The following is a 22,458-nucleotide window of genomic DNA, read 5'->3' on the forward strand; positions in this document are numbered from 1 at the left end:
GTTCTTCTCCAATTATTTCCTCTGTTATTTCCCTAACTATGTCAGTATGTATCCTACCATATACTTTTCCTATACACTAATAATACAAATGTCCTATGATTACCACATACTTCTTTTTCTCGTTTTCCTTTGTACAGGGGAATAATTATACCTGACTCACAATCCTCTGGGACTCTACCATCCTCCCAGGCCAATCTGCATACTGTATATTCCATATCCATCCTACAACTATCTTTCCCTCGTTGCCTCAACATTTCATCACACAGTCCATCAGTTCCTGGGGCCTTCCCCATTTTGACTTTCTTCATTGCTTCCACTACTTCCATCCTACTGATTACTTCCTCCCTTCTCATATCCCTCCTTTTCCCAGCCATTCCTCATCCACATATTCTCGCATCACTTTCATTCTCCATGTTTAATAATCCCTTAAAGTGTTCTCTTCATCTGCTCACTTTGTCTCCTTTCTCCACTGTTAATCTTCCATTTTTATCTTTCACTCCCCTACTACCTTGTCTATCACCCTAAGTCATTTTACCTCCTTCCAGAACATTTCTTACATTTCCTCCACTTTACACCCAAATTTCTTCCAAATTCCTCATCCACTCTCTTCATACTCATTCTTACTAATCTTTTCCCCTCTCTCTTCCATTGTACATATAACTCCTTATTCGATCTCTCAACTTCCTCCATGCCTCTGATTCCCATCCACTTGCTAAATGCTATCTTTTCTAATACCACAGCTTGTCTCACCTCTTCATTCCACCATTCTGTTCCTTGCACCTCCTTTTGTCTTCTCTTCACCTCACACACCACCTTACATGCTGCAGAGATTTCTTCTGTGAAAATCTTGCACACACCTTACACCTCCCCCATCTGCTCCAAATTATGTTTATCCAATCGCACCTCCACTTCCCTCTTATATTCTGCCCTTTTTTTGTCCTCTTGCAACGTTTCTACCTTCCTTTATGGACTACTTCCTCCTGCCCTAGTCTCTGTCCATTCATTCATTACATTTGTGACTTGACTTTCACCACTATCAACTGGTGGTCAGAAAGTCCACTCCCCCAACCTCTGTATGCTCTTGCATCCAGTACATACCTTCTTATTCTTTCATCCTGACACACATAATCAGTCATTGCCTTCCATTCATTTAGTTCATCACCCACCCTTCTCATCACTTGCCACATGTATAGTACCTGTGGATTATTTTGTGCCTCAAGAGGGTATGGATGTCACCAACCCCCTCCCTGCACAAATGGCAGCTAGTGCACTATCATTCAGCAGGCACACTCCACTCACCCACTACTCCATCCACACTGACATTCCCTACTTCTCCATTCATGTCTCCAATCAAAAACACTCTCTGACTCCTCTCGAACTTTTCCATGCATGCTTCCACATCTGCCCAGAACTCTTCTTGTACTCTATTTGCACGGTCCTCTGTTGGCACATATACACACACAATCGCCCATGCTTGTATTCCAACTTTAAACTTGCCCACACAGTCCTTGAACCAGTTGATCCATACTCTCTTATAGTCTCTTTCTATCTCTTGCACATAACATTACATACACCCTCCCTTGCCCTCTCATTCTCACCTGCTCCTGCACATATACCCAATCCATACTTCCACTTCCTCACACTTGCACCAGTACACTGTGGAAAAGTAATAAAAAAATTTTACATATCTGCATGCTGGCAGCACCAGTCCATCTCCTTCATGTTACGTACCATATATAGTTAGTCACACATTTTTGTCCCTACTCATTTCCATCCGTGCATCTCACCCACACTTTCAGTAAAAAACTAAATCTTCTCAGTGCCTGTAGGCCCTTCTGTACAAAATAATAAAATGTTAACTTAATATACAATGCTGGCAGCACCAGCCTCTCGTGTGTGTTACATTTGTAGCTAGTCGCCTACTTTCAGCTTTGCTCATTTCCATCTATGTATCTCACATCTCACTTCGCTTTTGATAAATAACAAAATATTCTCAGTGCTTGTAGCTCCTTCACTGGAAAATGAAGAGGTGTTTACGTAAATATGCACGCTAACAGTGCCATCCTGTCTTTGTAATGCAGTAAGTACAGTATTTAGCTGATTGCATGCTTTTAGCTCTACCCCTTTGGGGAGGACCCATGGTGATGACTCAGATCGGCCATGGAACCACTTTAAGTTGGAAATTTGTTTTATGACTTTTTAGGCCAAGTGACACAACCAAAAACATATTCTCACTGAGCCATGTTATAATGGCTTTACTGTACGATTGGTTGTAACTTGACATAACCCAGTCATATTTTGAGGTTGGGCTTTATGCTTTTCATTGGCTTTAAGGAAAGATAGACAGGTATGGAAATAATTTAATCCACACATCCTCAGAAAAAAAAAAAAAATAATGAAATAATTGGAAGTAGAGAACTTACATTCAAATTTGTCATATACAGATTGCAAGTTTCTGAGTGACCACTGTATGAAGACACTTGAACACTAGTCCTGCACAGGCCATACCCCTTCTTTTGCAGATAGTAGTGACGGGGGAGGTGAAGGTGGTGGTGGTGATGGATGGGAGGATCCTGAGATATATCTGGAGGCTGCTGACCAGACCCACAGTCTGGTGAGGTTTGTCAAGGTTGCATATCCAGACTTGGTGGGAGCACGTGGCCCAGTGCACCTGGAGCAGCTGTATGAAAAGGATCGCAAAGTGTGTAGGTCAGTACAGTACACAATTCTAGCTTCAGGGAAGTTGTTTACTATTGTAAGTTTTTTACATTGATGGAACTGGACAACACAAAGGTTGCATATATTAAATCATGGTTGTATGAAATTTTATGATCCCTAGTTATGATGTAGAGTATGTTCCCTTGGTTACTACTCAGTTGAACCTTCCAATCTGACAGTTCATAGTAATCAACAAAGCTGAAATAGGTTGGGAAATTTTGTTAGGTTAAAGCAACAATACATCAGTACTTGTACAAGGATGGATTAGTAATTCATGTATGCTGCAGCAACCTTTGCTGTTTGGGTAGCATTTTTACTGGTCCATTTTGCTAAGTATGCTGTTGATAAATCTCCCTCTTTGTGGCTTAATTTTCCTCATTTTATGGACCTTGCTTCGTCTTATCCTCAGGTGGGAAAAGAAGTGTTTCAGGATTACAGTTATGATGACATGTTCTTAAGACACAAGAAGGGAGGAGAGAGGGAGAGATTGAGCTTCTTTCCTTCTTTGATTTTGTCCATAGGGTTGATAGACATCTTCTATAGGTTGCAACAACAGGCCAATAGTAAAAAGTAGGTTTGTGAACTGAGTATTGTTAGTGAGCAGTGAGGTCTGAAACTTAACACAGATAAGAGGAACCTAAGGGTGTTTTTAGAAGGAAGTGGCATTAACTTTCTATGTAATGTCAAGGTAAATGGGGGAACACTTGAAGTGGTGGAATTTAGAAAATGAGAGGGAAATACATAAAAGAAGTAACATTATAACTGATTCTTGAATGAGGAGTTTGACTGGAACAGGAAAGGTTTGGAGTCAGTGGACCCAGTGTTCAACCCTTGGCCTTTGATTGGTGTTGTTACTGTGACCATGGCAATAGGCTGGATGCAGGTGGGGAAGGCGGCAGTTGTGTCTGGGTTGACTGCTGATATGGTGAAGGTCTCAGGAGATATAGGAGTGGGGTTAATTACTGATTTGATAAATACAATTACATATGAGTGTGTTGTCCCAGATGATTGGTAGAAGAGTGTGATTTTGTAAATGTTTACAAGGGGATGGGTGATGCTCTGGAAAGAGGAAATTGTAGAGGCATAAAACTCGTGGACCAGGTAATGAATTAATGAAGAGAGTTCTAGAAGGTATGATTAGAGAAAGAGTGAATAGTGATGAGATGCAGTTTGGGTTTATGCCAGGCAAAGGGACCACTGATGTCATATAGTTTGAGAGCTTCAGGAAAGATATATAGGAAAGAAAAGGGATCTGTACTTTGTTTCTGTGGATTTTGAGAAGGTCATTGACAGTCCCTAGGGAGGTGGTGAGGCGGGCAGTGAGAAAGTTTGTGATCGAGGAGTGGCTGGCTGGTTAAGGTGGTTATGGCTATGTATGAGGGTGAATGCACCCAGGTGAGAATGAATGGAGATTTGAGTGATGAGTTTTCCTTGCATGTTGGTGTGCATCAGGGGTCAGTCTTGAAGCCCTTATTGTTTATCACGGTGCTTGAAGATATCGTACATGACTTCAGCCATGGACTTCTGTGAGAGAAGTTCTATGCCGATGATGTAGTGTTGATTGCAGAGAGTGAATGGGAGGTGGAGGAAAGATTTAGGAAATGGAGAGATGGTGTGGGGCACATGGGCTTGAGAGTAAATGCAGATAGAAGAAAGGTGATGGTATCTAGAGTTGGTGGCAGTACTGTCAGAGAAGAGGGAGAGTGGTCATGTGCGGTTTGCCACTAGGTCATGGGAAGTAATTCCATCTTATGCGGTGTTTGTGATATGCGTAAGAAATGTAGTGATATTAGAGGTAGACTGTGAGATAATGCTGATTTCATGTGTGTGGAGTGTTGGAGAGAGCATGTGGAGATTGTCAGGTGTGAAAGGATTGATCTTGCTGGGGAGTCTCTCAAGTGTGTGAAAGAGTTTTTTTTACCTGGGAAATACGTTGCATGCTGGAGGTGGGGTTGGAACTTGCTTTGTGGCTAAACTGAGGAGTGGTTGGAGTAAGTTCAGGGAGCTGTTGCCTCTCCTGACATTGAGAGGGCTGTCCCTCCATGATAAGGAATCTTTGTTTGTGGTATGTGTTAAGCGTGTAATACTAAATAGTAGTGAGACCTGGGCTTAAGAAGATATTTGCAGGCTCAGACTTACAGAAATGACAATGACCAGGTGGATGTGCAATACGTCCTAGATTGCAAGGCCTGGGGGGGCTAGGTATATGATGGAGGAGTTAGAGGAAGTATAGGACTAGGGTGTATTGGTGTCATGATGAGGAGAGGTAGGTTGAGATGGTTTGGGCATGTGGAAAGGATGGGGGATGATAGTTGGGTGTAGATATGAGAAATGTGAACACTGGGGGTAGGGATGCGGACCGAAAAAGACCTGAGACGAGGTCATAGAGCGTGACCTCAGGAACAAGGGACTGAATAGGGAGGCTGCCAGAGATCGAGCAGCATGGAGAGTTGCCATTAGGTTACCGAGGTCGATGTGTGCAAGCATTTTGGAGCCCTTAAAAATGAAACGAAACAAAATAAAATGAAAGTAGAGTGGCTGAAAGAAAAAAGCAATTAATGCTGTGATATCACTGACATAGAATAGAACACCAAGTAAGGAAGTTGGAAGATGAGTGCATGAAGAAATAGTAGTACCCACATTATTGTATGCTTGTGGGACATTGGTATGGCATGAATATGAGAAGTCAGGAGTGGTAATGATACTCTTCTGCAATACAGTATGGTAAAACCTCACTCTGACATACTAATTCGGGCCCAAGCCATTCCGAAAAAGCAAAATTCTGATAAAAGCGACATCTGGACATTCCCCTGCTAACCCGGACTTTTTCTGATACATCAGACATTAGCCCAGATCTCACCAACGGTTTTTAAACTGTTTTCACTATCGTTGCAATACCGTACTGTATTATACATTCACTACAATAATCAAATGGTATAAAATACAGTACACCAGGGTCCCAGTTAGCGCATGATGAAATAGTGTGATTCCCAGATAGTGCAAGCTGTCTCTTAATATCCACAACGTCTCAAATTAACAATGCTGGTGATTCCACCTCAGAAGATGTGATTATTGCAGCATCTATCGAGGATGCATTACAGGAGGTGAGACAAGAGGAGGTTACACCGATGTCAGCAACACCAGAAACACCAGGAGAGCTCTCCATAATGCAGATCAACCCAATGTTGGCTGCTGCAGATGCCTTAACCCTTTGTCTGCAGGTCATTGAGGAGCAGTGGGGAATAATGGTGTGTTTTCAACTTGTGTTTTATCCCACTTATCCATAATCCTTGAAAGCAGTGATAAGAAACAGGGAAGTGAGCATGGAAGTAAAAAAGTTACTACATGACAGTATTGTGATACCAACTCTAACATACGGAAGTGAAGCTTGGACATTGTTGGAAGGACACAAGTCAAGAGTGAGAGCAGTGGAAATGAGTTATTTAAGAGGAGCCTGTGGAGTCACGTGGAGGGACAGGCTGACGAATGAGGATATAAAGGAGCGTTGTGGTGTGGATGTGGATGTGATAGGAAGCGTTGTGAGGAACACACTGAGGTGGTTTGGCCATGTGGAGAGGATGGAGGGTGAAAGACTGACGAAGAGAGTGTATATGAGTAAGGTGGAGGGTGGAAGAGGGAGGGGGAGACCGAGGATGAGATGGAGGGATGGGGTGGAGAGGTATATGAGAGAGGGGGGTGTGAGTTGGGAGCAGGGCAGTGAAATGGCGAGGGACAGGGCGACTTGGAGGCGATTTGTTTGTGGCCACCCCAAACGGGATTGAGGCGTCTGGCAATAGATAGATAGATAGATAGATCCATAATCTTAAGAGCTAATATTCGTATCAACCAAACTTCAGTCATTCTACTATCATTTGCAACAAACTGCACGTCTGTATGTACTCCAAGCCCAGAGAATGATTTGAGAGAATACAAGGTGTGTTGTGATCGTCTGACGCTGGAAAGATCCCAGTGAGGTGGATGTTTCCACCACACCACAAGATTTTTTTCCGTACATATTAGGATTACTGCCACGTTACCTCATGAGAATAATTACAATAATAATATTAAATAAAACAAAAAACACTTCTAGCCAGTCTTGTATGGTTTTATTATGATAATCCAGTGTTTACACTAGACTTTAGCGAAACTAGCGATAAGAGGAAAACCATTACAAACTTTATAAAACTTCATGAATGTCTTTTATTACCATTTACTTTTATAAAACTTATTGATATAATGTCATGAGTTATTTAATAGAATAGCTGCACAGTTTGCAACTGCAAAAATATTCGCTTGCTAACGCCCTTAGCATATGACTTCTTTGATTATAGCAAAAATATCACTAAATCACTTGTACTTTGTCACAGTAATTCACAGTATAATTTAAAATAACACTTTCAGCCACTCTAGTATGATTTTAGTGAAATGTGTGTGAGTATTGCTTCGTATTATTTACGAGAGAGAGAGAGGGGGGGAGGAGGGCAGCAAACTGGTTTAGACCAGCTCATCGAGGGGTATGAGAGAGAGAGAGGGGGGGGGGAGGGCAGGAGCAAACTAGTTTAGACCAGCTCATCGAGGGTGTGTGTACGCATGTGGGTGTATGTACGTAAACTATTATTTAGTACTAGGATAATTGTCAGTGTTTAAAAGTTTAACCTCTAAAGTTGGAGTCACTCATCCACCAAATGAATTTTTCCCCATAAGTTATATGTTTCAATTAGTGTGATATCAAATACTGCGAGCACACTCATCCACCATAAAAGCATGTTAATAGGGACCAAGGTGTATATATAATAATACAGTGCTATTCTCTGCTGTCTTTTATTTAACTTATTCTGGTGAACATAGCTGGAATGGTTAGGCAGTCAGGACTGCCTTTATCTCTATCAGAGTTTTTCCAGTATATAAGAATTTAATCCGGTAGCTCCTCGATTCTGATAAAAACGAATTCTGGTCTGTTGAAGTCCATTATGTCGAGCTTTTACTGTGTAGTATATGTAGACTAATGAAAGTAATGGATTTAGGATTAGGCTATAGTGATATACAAAAATATAATGTAAGAAAAGGTATTATACAAAGTTTTGATTAAATATTATGACCTCTTGTAGACTGAATTCTTCTCCCCTGTCACCCACCTCAGGAACAAGGCACTGGGTACAGTAGAACGAGTATTGCATCCTGAGGTGTACCTAGAGCGAGTGGTGTACGACCTAGACTACCTGCTGGCCTCAGATGGACCATTACAGGGCAGTATTACAAGCCTACCCAGGTTTGTGGTTGCAGCTATATTGGTACCCTATTTTATGATTAACCTAGTGCTGGAGAGAAATGCCTTCACATAGTGCTACTGATATATGTAAACTTCTATCACTTCCCTCCTCTTCTCCAGAAGGGCAATGGTGAACTGCAGGAAAAGGGCAGCCTCAGTCTGAAGTCCACTAAGTTCACTTTCAGATTGGCCTGGGACCACATTAACCATTATTAGTTTCTTTAGTATGATCATGCCTTTTATTCATTCATGCTACCACTAGACAGTTAAATTCAATTTTCAAAAGATGTTTTGTACTGAAGGGATGAGTGAAACTGCATAAAACCTCTCCAGTTCACAAAGTCTCTCCACGCTAAATAAAACTGTCGAGAACAATCATAAAATGAAAAGTACATCATCAGATTGACGGGTTTACCCTTGTTAGTACTGGACCATATGTTGATGCATATTATGTTTTGCTTCTGCCAGCATGGGAGACTTTCTGAACTGGAAGGATTAGATATAGCCTTCATGTATCCTATTACAACAAAGGGGGCTCTTATAAGCTAGATAAAATAATGTAGTACCGGCAAGAGTAGACTAAATAATGCAGGTACAGGTATCTCTCATTATTCGGTTGGGTTATGTAGCTGCCATTGCACCACGCTCCGTTGATACTGAAGAAGTTGCTCCTTATATTTCACAAGGTACAGGAAAGAGTTTAAAGAGGTTGTGTATGGAGATGATGATGTCATAGATATTTCTGACACCAGCTGGCCTAACACCGTAGTTTATGAGCATCACCCCACTGCTCTCATCACTGCATTTGTACATGGATGGGCACCAATGGGTTCCTAGTTCAGTGACCTCAGAATGGGCACTTGGTAGATGCAGTTGTGCCAAATAGTTACAGGTTGGAAACATACACAGCTTCATCACCTCTTCCCAGGCATACTCCCTGTACACCATAGTTTAAGGACAGTTCATACATTAGTGTTTGTCCTTTCAGTCTGTGTGATATACATTTTGTTTTATCCTACTATTGCCTGGTGATTTATTTAGCTGAGGAGAGACTTCTGAAATTGTAAGAGTTAAACAGAGAATTCATTAACTGTCACCAATAGATTTCCTTCATAAATTTAACATCCTCATGGATGCCTGACTTTTGGAACTCCCAGACTTCTAAATTCCCTTCTTGACATGTGCTGCTAAAACATGCACTGAGGTGTGTTTTTCAGCTCATAGCTATAGCTACACAGCCCATAGCTATAGCTATACAGTATTGTTATGAAAAGCATGTAGTCAGAGGTAAAGAATATAGAATTATCATATGATACCTCAAAACTGAAATAGAATGGCAAAAACCCAAACATATCAGTGAGCATAAGTAAAAATTGTGAAACAGTTTTCTCCCTTGCCTTGTCCTGCATTATTTTGATGCATTGACAATAATACAATACTGATTAAAAAAGGAAATGATGAGGATGGCAGAGTAACAAACAAAGTTATGTTAACTCACTTTATTGAACATAAGAGTTAAAAAAAAAAAATGTTTGCACCCTGTATGCTTATTGTGTATACACCAGTTTATTCATACCAGGATTTAAGTGAGATAATGCTGAGAGTGTTGAAAAGTGGTTGTCTGTATTACAAAATTTTAAATACAGCTCTTTGAGAAGAGTATGAAGCAAACGGGATGATTGTATGGTAATAGAACCAAAGAAAAGGAGTTGTGAAAACACAGTAGTTATTGGAAGGCACACTGACACTTTGGTGTGTCAAATTATTACAGTGATCCCTTGCTTATCAGACACCACACACTTGGTTATAGTGGTTTTCATTACCACTGCTAGATGAAAATCTGCACCCCTGCTGATATCACACGGTTTTTGGCTAATAAGCATCTTTTGTGCACCTGAGTTGGTTTTTGCCAACAGTGATGGTGCAGTGTCTGTGGTTTCTGTTGGGTTTGAGGGATTCAGATTTGAGGCCTTACTCAGAAGTTAATCCCAGGTGATGGGGACCATCAGCTCTTCATCCCCTAGCTTTAGAACCCCTTATCTCTAGCCCATCTCATATCACTCTGTGGTATGTGTTTCTTCCTTCTTGTGTCCTTTTCATTACTTTCTATTAACCTAATCATTCGTATGTGTGTTTTTCATACTTACCTTATATGTATGTATTTGGTGGGTATAAATTGTTGTAAGGAGATAATTTAGGTTTACAAGTGGGGTGCCCAGTACCAATTAGGATAAATCCCATAGATTCTTGTGCTTTTGGTACAGTGCACTAGGCACAGTACCAGTTATGCATGGTAACCAGGGGACCACTGTAATTACACTATATGCATTTTTCCCCTTTTACACTGTACTGTTGCATTTTAATGTGTGTAATGACATAATGTAGCACTGATGAAAAGAAAAAAATAATGAAGAAGACATTGCAACTAACAAAACAGAAATAAACCAAATAATTTTGCATTTAAAAGAGTTTAAAGAAATAAAGCTTCAGCGCAGTATGAAGGAAATCTTTGTCACATCAGTTTACTCGTTTTTCGATTTCACCATAGATCTGTGACAAGAACTTGCCTTTACTTTTTAATCATGAAGCACACTTCTTTATGAAGAGAATGGATCAAACTGGAATATTGTATTGTAAATAGATCTGGAACGAATGAGATTTAAAAATAGTTACTGCCGATACTTTGTAATGTGATGTGATACTCGCATGGTTATTTTGTGTTTGTGGTGGTGGTGGTGTGATGTGGTAGTAGTGTAGTGTGTGTGTGTGTGTGTGTGTGTGTGTGTGTGTGTGTGTGTGTGTGTGTGTGTGTGTGTGTGTGTATTTACCTAGTTGCGATATTCAGGAAATAAGCTACACTATTGGGGTCCCATCTCCATGTCTCGATTTAGTCAAACTTTGCATCAGACTCATTTAAGTTTTTGGACTGGACGATCTCTTTGTCAAGGATATTCCACAGGCCAGTGCATCTATATGGAAAACTGTATTTTTTGATATCCTTCAGGCAACTTGTCTTTTTCAATTTCCTTCCACATCCTCTCGTTGCACCCCATCCCATAAAAACAGATCTGCTCTGTCAGTTTTGTCTACTCCCATCATGGCCCAGAACACTGCAATCCTGTCGCCCCTCTCTCGTCTTTCTTCTAAGGAAGGCAGACCCAGATTTTGTAGTCTTTCCTTGTATGATAGATCTGCCAGGCTAGGGACTATCTTGGTTGCTGCTCTTTCTGTTCTCTCAATCTTGTTTATATCTTTCATTTTATGTTGGGACCACACCACTGCCACATATTCCAACCTGGGTATTAGGGTGCAAAACAATCGAACTCACCGGCCTCACACTTCCAAGTGAGCGGGCTCCGCCTGCATACCACAAGACCCTTCCGATGACGTCACCACTCGGAACGTAACAAGTGCGTGCGCACACATACACTAACAGCAATATGCACTAACACTCTCGTCCTCTCTTCTTAACCCCTAAACCGCGGGCTTGTTTTGCTTTGACTTGCGTGTCCCGCGGGCATATTCGCGCTCCGACAGACTCTCTTAAAATATTTGCCAAAAATCAGTTATTAGTCCTAGAATGTTAAAATTACATATGCATATGGCACATACCTTCAGCTTTCTCCTGGGATGTTTGTTGAGCCTTCGTCGAGTACCTTAGGACTTGTGGAGACCTCTGAAGTTGTGTAACTAAGTCTCCGATTTACACTTCCCGACAACCCGTAATATGATTACCACAGCCAGATATTATCACTAGAAACACTATTCTGTGATTCTCAGATAGTTTGGAATCCATACTCCAAAAATAAAAAACACTGTGAAGGCAATGAAAATTACGAGCGCGTATGACTTTCCCACTTCCGATCGTTCGCCGCTAGTGTTCTGTCATTTATTATTCATACGAGTAAAACCCCTCACACTTTATATTTCTGTTACTATACAGTATAACACTTATTTATATCTACAGTCTTTATCCATAAGATTCCTTCAGTAATAGTAGTTTATTGTCACTGTAGGCATTCAATTTCTCTTTCAGTAAAATACGTAGCATTCACTTTCTCGTCCTGTATACTAGCATTGAGAGTGAATGTCACTTTCACCTTCACTTTCATAACTCATAGTATTCATACATGCTAGAGTGAAACTTTCCCTTTCATTACTTCTAGTATATATACTCATATTCTTATATTACTACTCATTTACATTTCTATGTACATTCTCTATTTTATTTACATTATTTACATTTCAATTTTATTTACACTGTGTTAGGCATTGTCACTTGCAGTAACTTATAAAACTATTTTCCACTATTCACTTATATTTACATTCATTGCTTTCACTTGCTGTTTACACATTATTTACACATTACTGTATTTACATTTACATTTGCACTGTTTTACCCACCAGAAAGATCGTAGTCACTCTCTATCATGTTCATCTAGTAAATTACCAATATGCTGGGAATCGAACCAGGGACTCTCAGATGAGAGCCAGGCAGCATACCACTACACCACGACCAGGTAAAAGTTAACTCACGTTGTCACAATCTTGTAACCAACGTCCCTCCGCCCCCACTGTGGGCATCAAGAGGATGAGTTAACCCCCTGGCACTCGGGCAAGTAGATGCTTTTAATCTATCCCAAGCACTTACGGCAAGTCAGAATGAAGGGAGAAACCTGTACTGTACACAGGAAAAATCTAGATGATTTTTCCTGTGTACAGTACAGGTTTCTCCCTTCATTCTGACTTGCCGTAAGTGCTTGGGATAGATTAAAAGCATCTACTTGCCCGAGTGCCAGGGGGTTAACTCATCCTCTTGATGCCCACAGTGGGGGCAGAGGGACGTTGGTTACAAGATTGTGACAACGTGAGTTAACTTTTACCTGGTCGTGGTGTAGTGGTATGCTGCCTGGCTCTCATCTGAGAGTCCCTGGTTTGATTCCCAGCATATTGGTAATTTACTAGATGATTTTTCCTGTGTACAGTACAGGTTTCTCCCTTCACTCTATCATGTTCATTGACAAATTAGCCAGTTCACGCTCCACAACAGTCACTTAGCCTTTTACCGCTTTCCATATGAGGTTTAGTAGGGGGTAGAGCTCACAGGGCCCTTTGCATGGGGCTAAAAAGCGGCGGAATTTGACAGGCGCGAATCCAACGTGCTTTCACCTTGAAAGACGACAGTAAACTGATGCTGGTGCCCTGCCTAGGGGGAGTGCAATGCTGCCAATGTCAGCCCTGTGAGAGCTGCTAATATATACGCCATTAAATGATTGGCAGGAAATCTAGACAATACATAATAAATTAGGTAGTTCCAGGTGAATGTAAATATCACTTAGGCTTCTCCCTTCTTTTCTTATATATATTTTTATTACGAGAATAGATTATATGGCATATTTCAAGGGGAAATAAACAGTGGAAATTAGCGAACGAGTTCACGTGAGGTGTTGTCAGGTGATAATTAACCAATTCCACGTGTATGGCACAATCACTTACCTTATTTCTTTTTTGTGTATATTATTTCGTATAAGAATAGGGCACAGGGCTTATTTCAATGGATGAAATCAGTGGAAAATTTCAGGGAAGATTTACTTAGCGTAGCACGGCCGGGCAGGCGAGAGGAGAGGTTAATGGAGGGAAGGTAGGGAGGGGAGTCAAGAACGGGGAGAAACTGCTAAATTGTCAACAATGGATGGGAGTACAGATGAGCTTAGGAGTGCTGACTAGTGTTGGACATTGGCAGTACTGATAGATGATACAAGCCACCACTTGAAAGCCCGGGCGAATTCAAAATAACACAGAATCAGAAAAGTGACGCCCCACAGTATGATCCCTTGCTCCCAAGCGTCACGAAAGTGATGCCTGGCGGTTAAGGGGTTAATTTGATGAAAGATCCCAAGGACGAAACTGAATGGATTATTGGCGTCCTGTACACACTGTGTATCCAATACAGAAACTTTTGTTTAAGTACCATTAAGACCCAGTCTGTAACCACATACAGATATGTGGTGTCCCTTGATGTATTATAATCCTTCTAGTCCCGGCTGACTGCTGCACACAGCCACTCAGTCGAGGCACCTTTCTTGGTGAGACAGTCAGCCAGTTGTTGTGATGTATCCACCCAAGACACTTCATCAATCTCCCCTCGCTCCAACATGTCTTGTAATACAGCAATATCAATGTGCAGTCATCTGTCTTCTACACTCCTACAGGAGTAAAGGACGTCCACCAGACTCTTGTTATCGATGAAACACTTGATCTTGAAATCTCCACATCCAAAAACCTCATGCAATATGTTGGCACGATATACAGCAGTTTCAGCACATTCAAGCAGTGCCAACGTTTCAGCAGATAAAGTAGATTTGACGACCCGCCTGATCTTTCTAGTCTGCCAGAATAAGGGACATCTTGCCCCACTAGCATCTCGTAGGAAGATCACAAAGCCTCCCTGAGACCCATTTCCTACAAGGTTGGCAAAAGAGGCATCTGAAAAGCACTCAATATAACATTCATTGAGTGGCCCCATTCTTCATGTTGTCAGTCTTCACCATTGCAATCACCTTGTTGAGCCTAAGCAAATCTGCTATGGTAGCTCGGTTGCTAGTCATACTCAACTCACACACATCAAAGGCAATATCTGGTTGAGTGTGTGGCAGTCCAATTGAGCTGCCCAATTAATGCTTGGTACTCAGTTTTCTTAGACTCAGACAGCTCTCCTGATTTTACTGCTGCATAATGTCTGCTCAGCGTGATTTGTTTCAAAGACGAAGCATACTGGAACTGGTCAAGCTTTATACTGCCATCGCTGTTGGAGACGACATTTAGACCAACGTATTTGAAACCTTTTGACTCCGAACTGCCAATGAGGAATATTTGGCTCAAACTGTTTATCACTTGCTGCTCGAACTCACGTGTACCAGCCCAAAGGAAATCATCTACATAAATGCATATAATGCCTTCGATCTTGCCCCTATTACTCCAAGAGAACAGTGCTGAATCCAGTGATGACACTTTAGCTCCGAGACTCAACAACTGATCTTTAACGCGCAGGTACCAATGCCTAGCAGCATCACAAAGACCGTAAACCATTTTCCTTAGTCTCCACAGCTTACCGTTTGCATATTCAGGCGGAGGACGTAAATGAACAACTCTCTCAGTGTCGTTACCTTGCAGATAAGCAGCTTTCACGTCCATAGTGTGGCAATCCCATTGGTTGGTGGAGGCAAAAGAAAGTGCCAAACGCACAGTCTCTTTTGAGCATGTAGGAGAGTCTTTCTGGAGATCCACTGTGTCTTCCCCAAATCCTCTGGCGACTAAACGGGCTTTAACAATCAGCTTCTCGTTTTTCATTTTTTCCATCACAACCCATCGAACCATTATGGCGTCTTGCCCAACGTCATCTACTTCCACATACATGTCATTATTCTGTCAGTTTGTAATTTCTTTTTCCTTGGCGCATAATACGTCCTCAGAGTTGAAAAGAACAAGCATCTCTGCTTCAGCATCAACTACTTCCCATGTGCTGAAATCATTTTGCAGATCCACCCAATCAATATTGCCATCAGAGTCCCTCTTCAAATTGTAGTAGTGTTTGTACTTTCCAGTGGCTTTTCTGGCCCGACTCACAATCCTTCCAGTCACCAACTCTCGAGTTTCTGAATGTATTCCCTTTATACGTTAACCAACAGAAACCTTAGGAGGCTTCTTAACCGGCAGAGAAACTGTGGGAGGCTGATCATCCAGAACTGCACCATTTTCCGACATCATCCGGTGGATAGTCATTCAGTACTTGCAGAGAATCATCATTAGGCTTCTCCTGGGCTACACTGTTCTCCTCATAACTACTGACGCTGTCTCCAACTGTAGTATTTCGTTCTGGAGCACGTGCTAGACGACATACATGCACTCGCACGTAGACACTGCCGTATCTCGCCAGAATTTGTTTTCAATCTCTGCCTATTATGATACCAGGACCATGCCATTCATGACTGTCATTTCTTTTGTAGAAGACCTCATCTCCATTTTAGATGTTGTTTAAGTCATTTGAACGTATGTTGTGCCGCAGAGCCCTAACCAAATGTTCACCCGATTCAGTCTTTATAAACTCGTCTTGCTAAATGAAGAGCTTTCAAATTGTCCCTCACAATTTTTGATGGTGATGTAGGTTCCAAGGCTGGGGGATCATTTGCATACACATTAGGCAGGCCAGGGTTTTGACCAAAAACAAGCTGGTTAGGAGAAAAACCTGCATAGTTGGTGAGAGCATTTCTTGCCGATACTGCACAAGCCAAGGCCACATCCAAGTCACACTGGCTATCAGCCATTATCTTCCTAACAATGTCACCTATGACTGCATTTTGACGCTCACATACTCCGTTGCTCCATGGACTCTCTGCAGACGTCGTCATGATCTTGATATTAAAGGCCTCTCCCAATGCTCGTATTTCGGCATTGTTGAATTCACACCCATTATTTGTAAGAATTTTTCCAGGTGCGCCTAACAGAACAATCCAGCTCCGAAATACCCCTTTGATAATGGTGGTCATACATTTGTCCGCAGTTACCATTGCGGTGCAGTACTTGGTTGCCAAATCAACAAGGACTAAGAAATAATGCCTTCCCCAAGCTTTCAAATCCATAGCTATGGCGTCATTAAACTTGGATGCCATGGGCAAACTGACTACGGGTCAGGGCTTAGCTCTCTTGTAATTACAACAGACTGTACATGCATCAGATACATCCTTGATAGCTTGCTCCAGTTCTGAACTTTTAATTCCAGCATCTGTTGTATGATTAGTTTAGCCGATGTTGGGTGTCCAAATTGCCTGTGAAGCTTCGAAGCAGTTTTGTCTACATCACCCCCAAGAGATGCCAGTGCGATCGTTTCACAAAACTCTCGGCATAGTCACAAAGAAATTGGAAGCAAGTAATGGCCTGAAGATGAGGACTTCAAATTAACGATAGTTCCACAAATTTTGACCTGGTCACTCTCAAAATTAATCACCATTTTTGCTTTTTTCATGGAACGTTTGCTCAGCAGCAAGGGAATATTGCAGCCCACCACATCAGTCACAATGGTTGCACGCATATTTCCGATGTAGCAGGGCAAAGTAACACGTTTGAGGGAAGAAACTGTGACACTATCAGCGAAAGTAAACGTTGAGGATGACTTTTCTTCTGTTACAGCTTCACGTTCGTAATCACTGAGATCACATAGATAGCAATTGATCCATTCAATCCCACAAACAGTTGTAGAACACCCTGTGTGTAGAACAGCACATCCCTTTGATTCTTCTACAAGCGTCTGTACAGTAATTTACCTCTACTAGCAGTATCATCCGCATAGCCCATAAATAATGACAGATGCACTGTTTCATAATTTTCTTCTCGACTGCCTTTATTTTCGTATGCATCTGGACTGTCACATGCCCAATGAAATCGAGAATCACATACTAAACACCTCTACACTTTACCATCAGGCCCGGGCGGGTTCTGCCTCCTGCCGGTGTATGAGCGTTGGGAAATTCTAGCAGACATAGTTGAACGGCCATCACCACGACCTTGATCACGTACTGCACCACCCCGAAACCTTGTCCTTCCACGTCGAGTACCCCTAACGTAAAACGTTTCCTTACCCCCGACTTCGTCACTCCAAAAAACTGGTTCACTCTTCATCTCACTGGCAGACACCGATGCATCGTTCTGCCCGCAAATTTCTCCAGCAAAAATATGATTCAGGGCAGATTTCATATTTTCGTAAGTTACTTCAGTTATCACAGACATCACTAGGTGTTGCTCACTATCTGAAAGTTTGCATGAAGCCAGAACATAAAAGCCATCACAGAATTAGGTAGTTGCATGTCCTGCTTCGTAAATTTAAAATAAACATGCTCGAATTCTGCCACGATCTTCCGAATGTTCATATCACCAGGTCTTCTGAAGTTGTACAATTCATGAAAAGCAGCAAACTGCTGACGTCCTTTGTCGACGAGAAATAAACCATCTAGTTTGTTCAACAAGGTCTGAACACCATTATCATCCTTCAGATCAGCAGCGTTAATTTCTGAAGACACCACCCTCGCTTTTCCTGACAATGAAAGGTGAATGGCTAGAGCTTGCCTCTTTTTCAGTAAGTCTGTCAGTTCGCACCAAATGTCGATGTCTTTCTTCCAACTCTCATAGGCAGAATCATTTTCAAGTTTTGGAGACCACTTAGTTGAGCACGATGCCATTATGCTCGAACTACGCTTTGCTACCAGTATGAGGATGCAAAACAACTGAACTCACTGGCCTCACACTTCCAAGTGAGCGGGCTCTGCCTGCATACCGCAAGACCCTTCCGATGACGTCACCACTCGGAACGTAACAAGTGCGCACGCACACACACACTAACAGCAATATGCACTGACACTGGGGAGTATCATACCCACTATAAATTTTTTCATCATCTCATCATCTATGTAATGAAATGCTACTCATATGTTTGTCAAGAGCTTATATGTCTCTCTGACAGTTTTGTTAATGTGTTTTTCAAGTGATAAATTATCCTGGACCTATACTCCCAGGTCCTTCTTTTCTCTCACTTTTATGATCATTTCCTTTCCCATCGAGTAACTCAGGGATGGCCTCTTGGTACTTGTATGCATTTCCAATATTTTGCATTTTTTGCATTGAAATTCATTTCCCATACCCGGCTTCAATTGTAAATCCTGTCCAGGTCTTCATGCAGTATTTTACAGTCCTCTTCAGTTTCTACTTTTTTCATGATTTTTGCATCGTCTGCGAAGAGACTTGCATAACTGATCAATCCATCCACCATATCATTGACATAAATCAGGAACAATACAGGCGCCAGCACCGAGCCCTGTGGGACTCCACCTGTTACTTCCCTCCATCTTTAGCTCTTTTCTGTCGTTACTTCAGTGGTCACTGCTCCTCTGAACAGTCTGCTTGCATCCCTCCACCTCTACGATGGGTGCATGGCACCCTTTTAGCAACAAACTCTTATCCCTTTTCTGTCCAGCTCTCTAATGCAAGAGTTAACCATGTCTTCCAGTCCTTCATTTATGCAGCAGTTCAACTCTGGAACTGTCTCCCTCTGTCTGTATTTCCTACTTTCTGTGATCTCCGGTCTTTGAAATGCAGTGTGTCCAGGCATCTCGAAATGAACAGATCTTGAATTTGGCTGTCTTCTGTATTGTTTTTGTTTTTTTCTTGGAAGGAACAGTTTGCAGGCTCCTGGCTTTTGGTTCCTTCTTCCTTGCATGAAAAAAAAAAAAAAAAAAAAAAAAATGACATCTTGGCTTTTATTACTTCAAGAGGTTTCCCTTTAGTCCTCCTATGTGCTCCAATTTTCACACAAGTCATGTATGAGGTGCCTTGTGAAAGGCATTCTCCAGATCTAGGGACACACAATCCACCCAACTCTCTCTCTCCAGCAGCACATCAATTGCCCTTGAGTAGAAGCTCAGCAAATCTGAGGCATATGACCTTCCATTTCTGAATACAAACTGACATTCTGCCAAAATGTCCATCTCCTGCAGATATTTTATCCATCTATCTTTCAGGATTCTCTTGCACAATTTTGTGACCATACTGGTCTGGGACACTGGTCTATAATTCAGGGGATCTTCCTTATTTCCTCCTTTGTAAATTGGTACCTCATTGGCCCTCTTCCATTCCTGAGGCACTGTCCTTTCTTCCAGAGAACACCCAATTAAACCATGAATCTTGTCCACCAGTTGTTCCCTCCATTCCTCTACTATCCAATTCAAGATCCCCTCTGGCCCTGGGGCCTTTTTTACATCTTGAGTTTCCAGTAATTTATACACTTCCTGCACTTCCACTTTTATATTTTTTAACACTACATTTCTAGTCACACCCACCCTTTCCATATAATCACATTCTTTAGTGAGAGCTGATTGGAAATACTTGTTCATTATTTCTGCTTGCATTACTGCATCTTTATAGACTTTTTGTTCTACTTTCAGCTTATTGATTCTTTCCCTGTGTTTCAATTTGCCATTGCCAAACCTATAAAACAATTTAGGCTCTTCCTTACATTTGTCAGTTATACCTCTTTCAAAGTTTCTTTCTTCCTCCTTACAGATTTTTGTACAGTTTATTCATTTCTAGTCCATTTTTACTCTTCCTTTGTTCTGTTATTGCCTCTCTTTCTCCATCTGTTCCATGCCACATCCCTTTCTTTTTTAGCTGTTGTATACTTCTGTTGAACCAATCCTTTTTCCAGTTCTCTTTCCCAATGGGGTGCTTCTGAAAAGCCTAGTATTGCGGTAGATGTCACCACCATTGGGACAGACACATCCCTGCACTATTTAAAAAGCATATTTTTCTTTGTTAAATATCTACACTGTGTGAAACTGTGAATCATGGTAATATCATATACCGTAATATAAATAATACAAATAGAACACATATATGTAACGTAGTGTTATCAAATCTCAATATGCAGTTGACACCATTTTAAACTTCACTTCACGCAGTTTTGATTACTCGTTGTATAAACTAAACTGTCAAAATATTACCAAATATAGCTGTGTAGTTTATCGCTCCCCCAATGCTTCTTCTGAACCCAGTGTATTTGATTCCATTTCCACACAGTTGAGTAACCTTAATCTTGCCCTTAACACTGCAATTACCATCTTGGGTGATTTTAACATACATAATGTTGAATGGTTATTGCACTCTGCCAGGACTGACGATGCTGGTCTAGAGTGCGAGCTGTTTGCAGAATCGTTTAATCTCACACAACTGGTACAGCAGCCAACCAGAATACCAGATAATCCTGACCATAATGCCCATCTTTTGGATCTGTTCCTGACAAATAATCCAGATCAGTACAGGATAGAGGTATTGTCTCCATTTGGATCCTCTGACCACAATCTCATCAAAGCCTCATTAGTTAGCCCCCCCAAACCTCCCCATTCTGAACTTGTCAGGGTGACCCGATGGCACTTTGTTAGGGCAAACTGGGATGAATTTAGAAATTATCTTGCTGACATTCTATGGCAGTCTTTCTTCTCTAGTGATGTCAATTCTACCCAGTCCCACATTTGCGATTTAATACTAGCTGGTATGGATTTATTCATACCAAGTCAACAATTCACTAAAAGATCAAACTCTCCAAAATGGTTTGATAGCAACTGTGCCAGAGCAACAGCCCAAAAGTCATCAGCATGTAACTATTACTTGAAATAAAAAACATCTGAATCACTCTCTTAATTTAAAATTGCTAGATACCATGCAAAAGCTGTAATAAATCTTGCTAAATCAAACTTTCTTCAAAACCAAGCATCAAAACTACATAACAACCCTAATGACAATAGAATATTCTGGTCAACCCTCAATTCTTTCAATAATAACTTTAACAAGTCATCATCCATTCCCTCACTAAAATCCCCAGATGGCAACATTACAAATGACCCTCATGGGAAAGCAGATATCTTTGCCAGTACATTTGCCAGAAATTCTACCTTAGAGGAAGCCAGCCAGAATGTTCCAGCACTAGAACTTGACTCTCCCGACATTGTTCCACTTAAAATACAGACGAGGTATGTGAAATCCATCCTAGACAATTTACCTACTGACAAAGCTCCAGGCCCAGATGGAATTCCGCCAATTGTTTGGAAAAAGTGTTCCCCAGAACTTGCCTCTGTTCTTGCAAAATTATTCAGACCATGTATACATACTTCTTCATTCCCTAATTCATGGAAAGAAGCCAATATCCACCCAATTCCGAAGAAGGAAGTTCCTCTGACCCCTCTGAATACAGACCAATAGCTGTCACATCTCTTGGTAAGGTTTTTGAAACTATAATTAATAAGCACATAGTTAAACATCTTAAATCCAGCAACTTAATTAGTGATAGGCAATATGGTTTTCGCCAAGAAAGATCCACCATTGACATACTCAATCTCCTGACTCATGCCGTCCATCAATCAGTTGATCTACATGGTGAAACTCATGCAGTAGCCCTGGATATTTCTAAAGCTTTCGACAGAGTGTGGCACTGTTCCCTGTTGTCCAGCCTCCCTTGCTATGGACTAAATTCTTTTGATCCTTTGATTTCCTCATATCTCAGCAATAGAAAAATAAGAGTAAAAGTAGATGATGTATATTCCACTTTCCACTCAGTTAACGCCGGCGTGCCTCAGGGATCAGTTCTGGCACCAATCCTGTTCCTCGTTCATATTAATGATCTCTTATCTGTCACCCACAGTCCCATCCATTCATATGCAGATGACTCAACACTTCATAGTTCATTCACACTCAGACATCCATTTACAAAGTCCGATATCTCTAACTCACAACTCAGTACAATCATCTCTTTAAATCAAGACTTTTCCACGATCAGTGAATGGGGACAAAATAACCTTGTCTCATTTATTGCTAGTAAAACTAAATATATACAGTTTACTAATAGACAGGTATTGCCAGAGTCATATATTACC

The 22,458-nt window shown here is 41.3% G+C and overlaps 1 protein-coding gene across 1 annotated transcript in view; it reads left to right on the plus strand.

Moving 5' to 3' along the window:
- Nucleotides 1–22,458, plus strand: part of LOC145415663 (cytosolic carboxypeptidase 1-like) — a 340,545-nt gene that overhangs the window by 198,728 nt on the left and 119,359 nt on the right. Inside the window, exons 12-13 of the mRNA XM_080284878.1 lie at nucleotides 2,547–2,709; nucleotides 7,859–7,943. Coding sequence (XP_080141004.1) covers nucleotides 2,547–2,709; nucleotides 7,859–7,943 — 248 coding nt within the window. The remainder of the gene's footprint in view (nucleotides 1–2,546; nucleotides 2,710–7,858; nucleotides 7,944–22,458) is intronic.

This window comes from Coenobita brevimanus, chromosome 103 (genome assembly GCF_032717465.1).
Source record: "Coenobita brevimanus isolate Jiangsu-jjx chromosome 103, ASM3271746v2, whole genome shotgun sequence".
Taxonomy (NCBI): domain Eukaryota; kingdom Metazoa; phylum Arthropoda; class Malacostraca; order Decapoda; family Coenobitidae; genus Coenobita; species Coenobita brevimanus.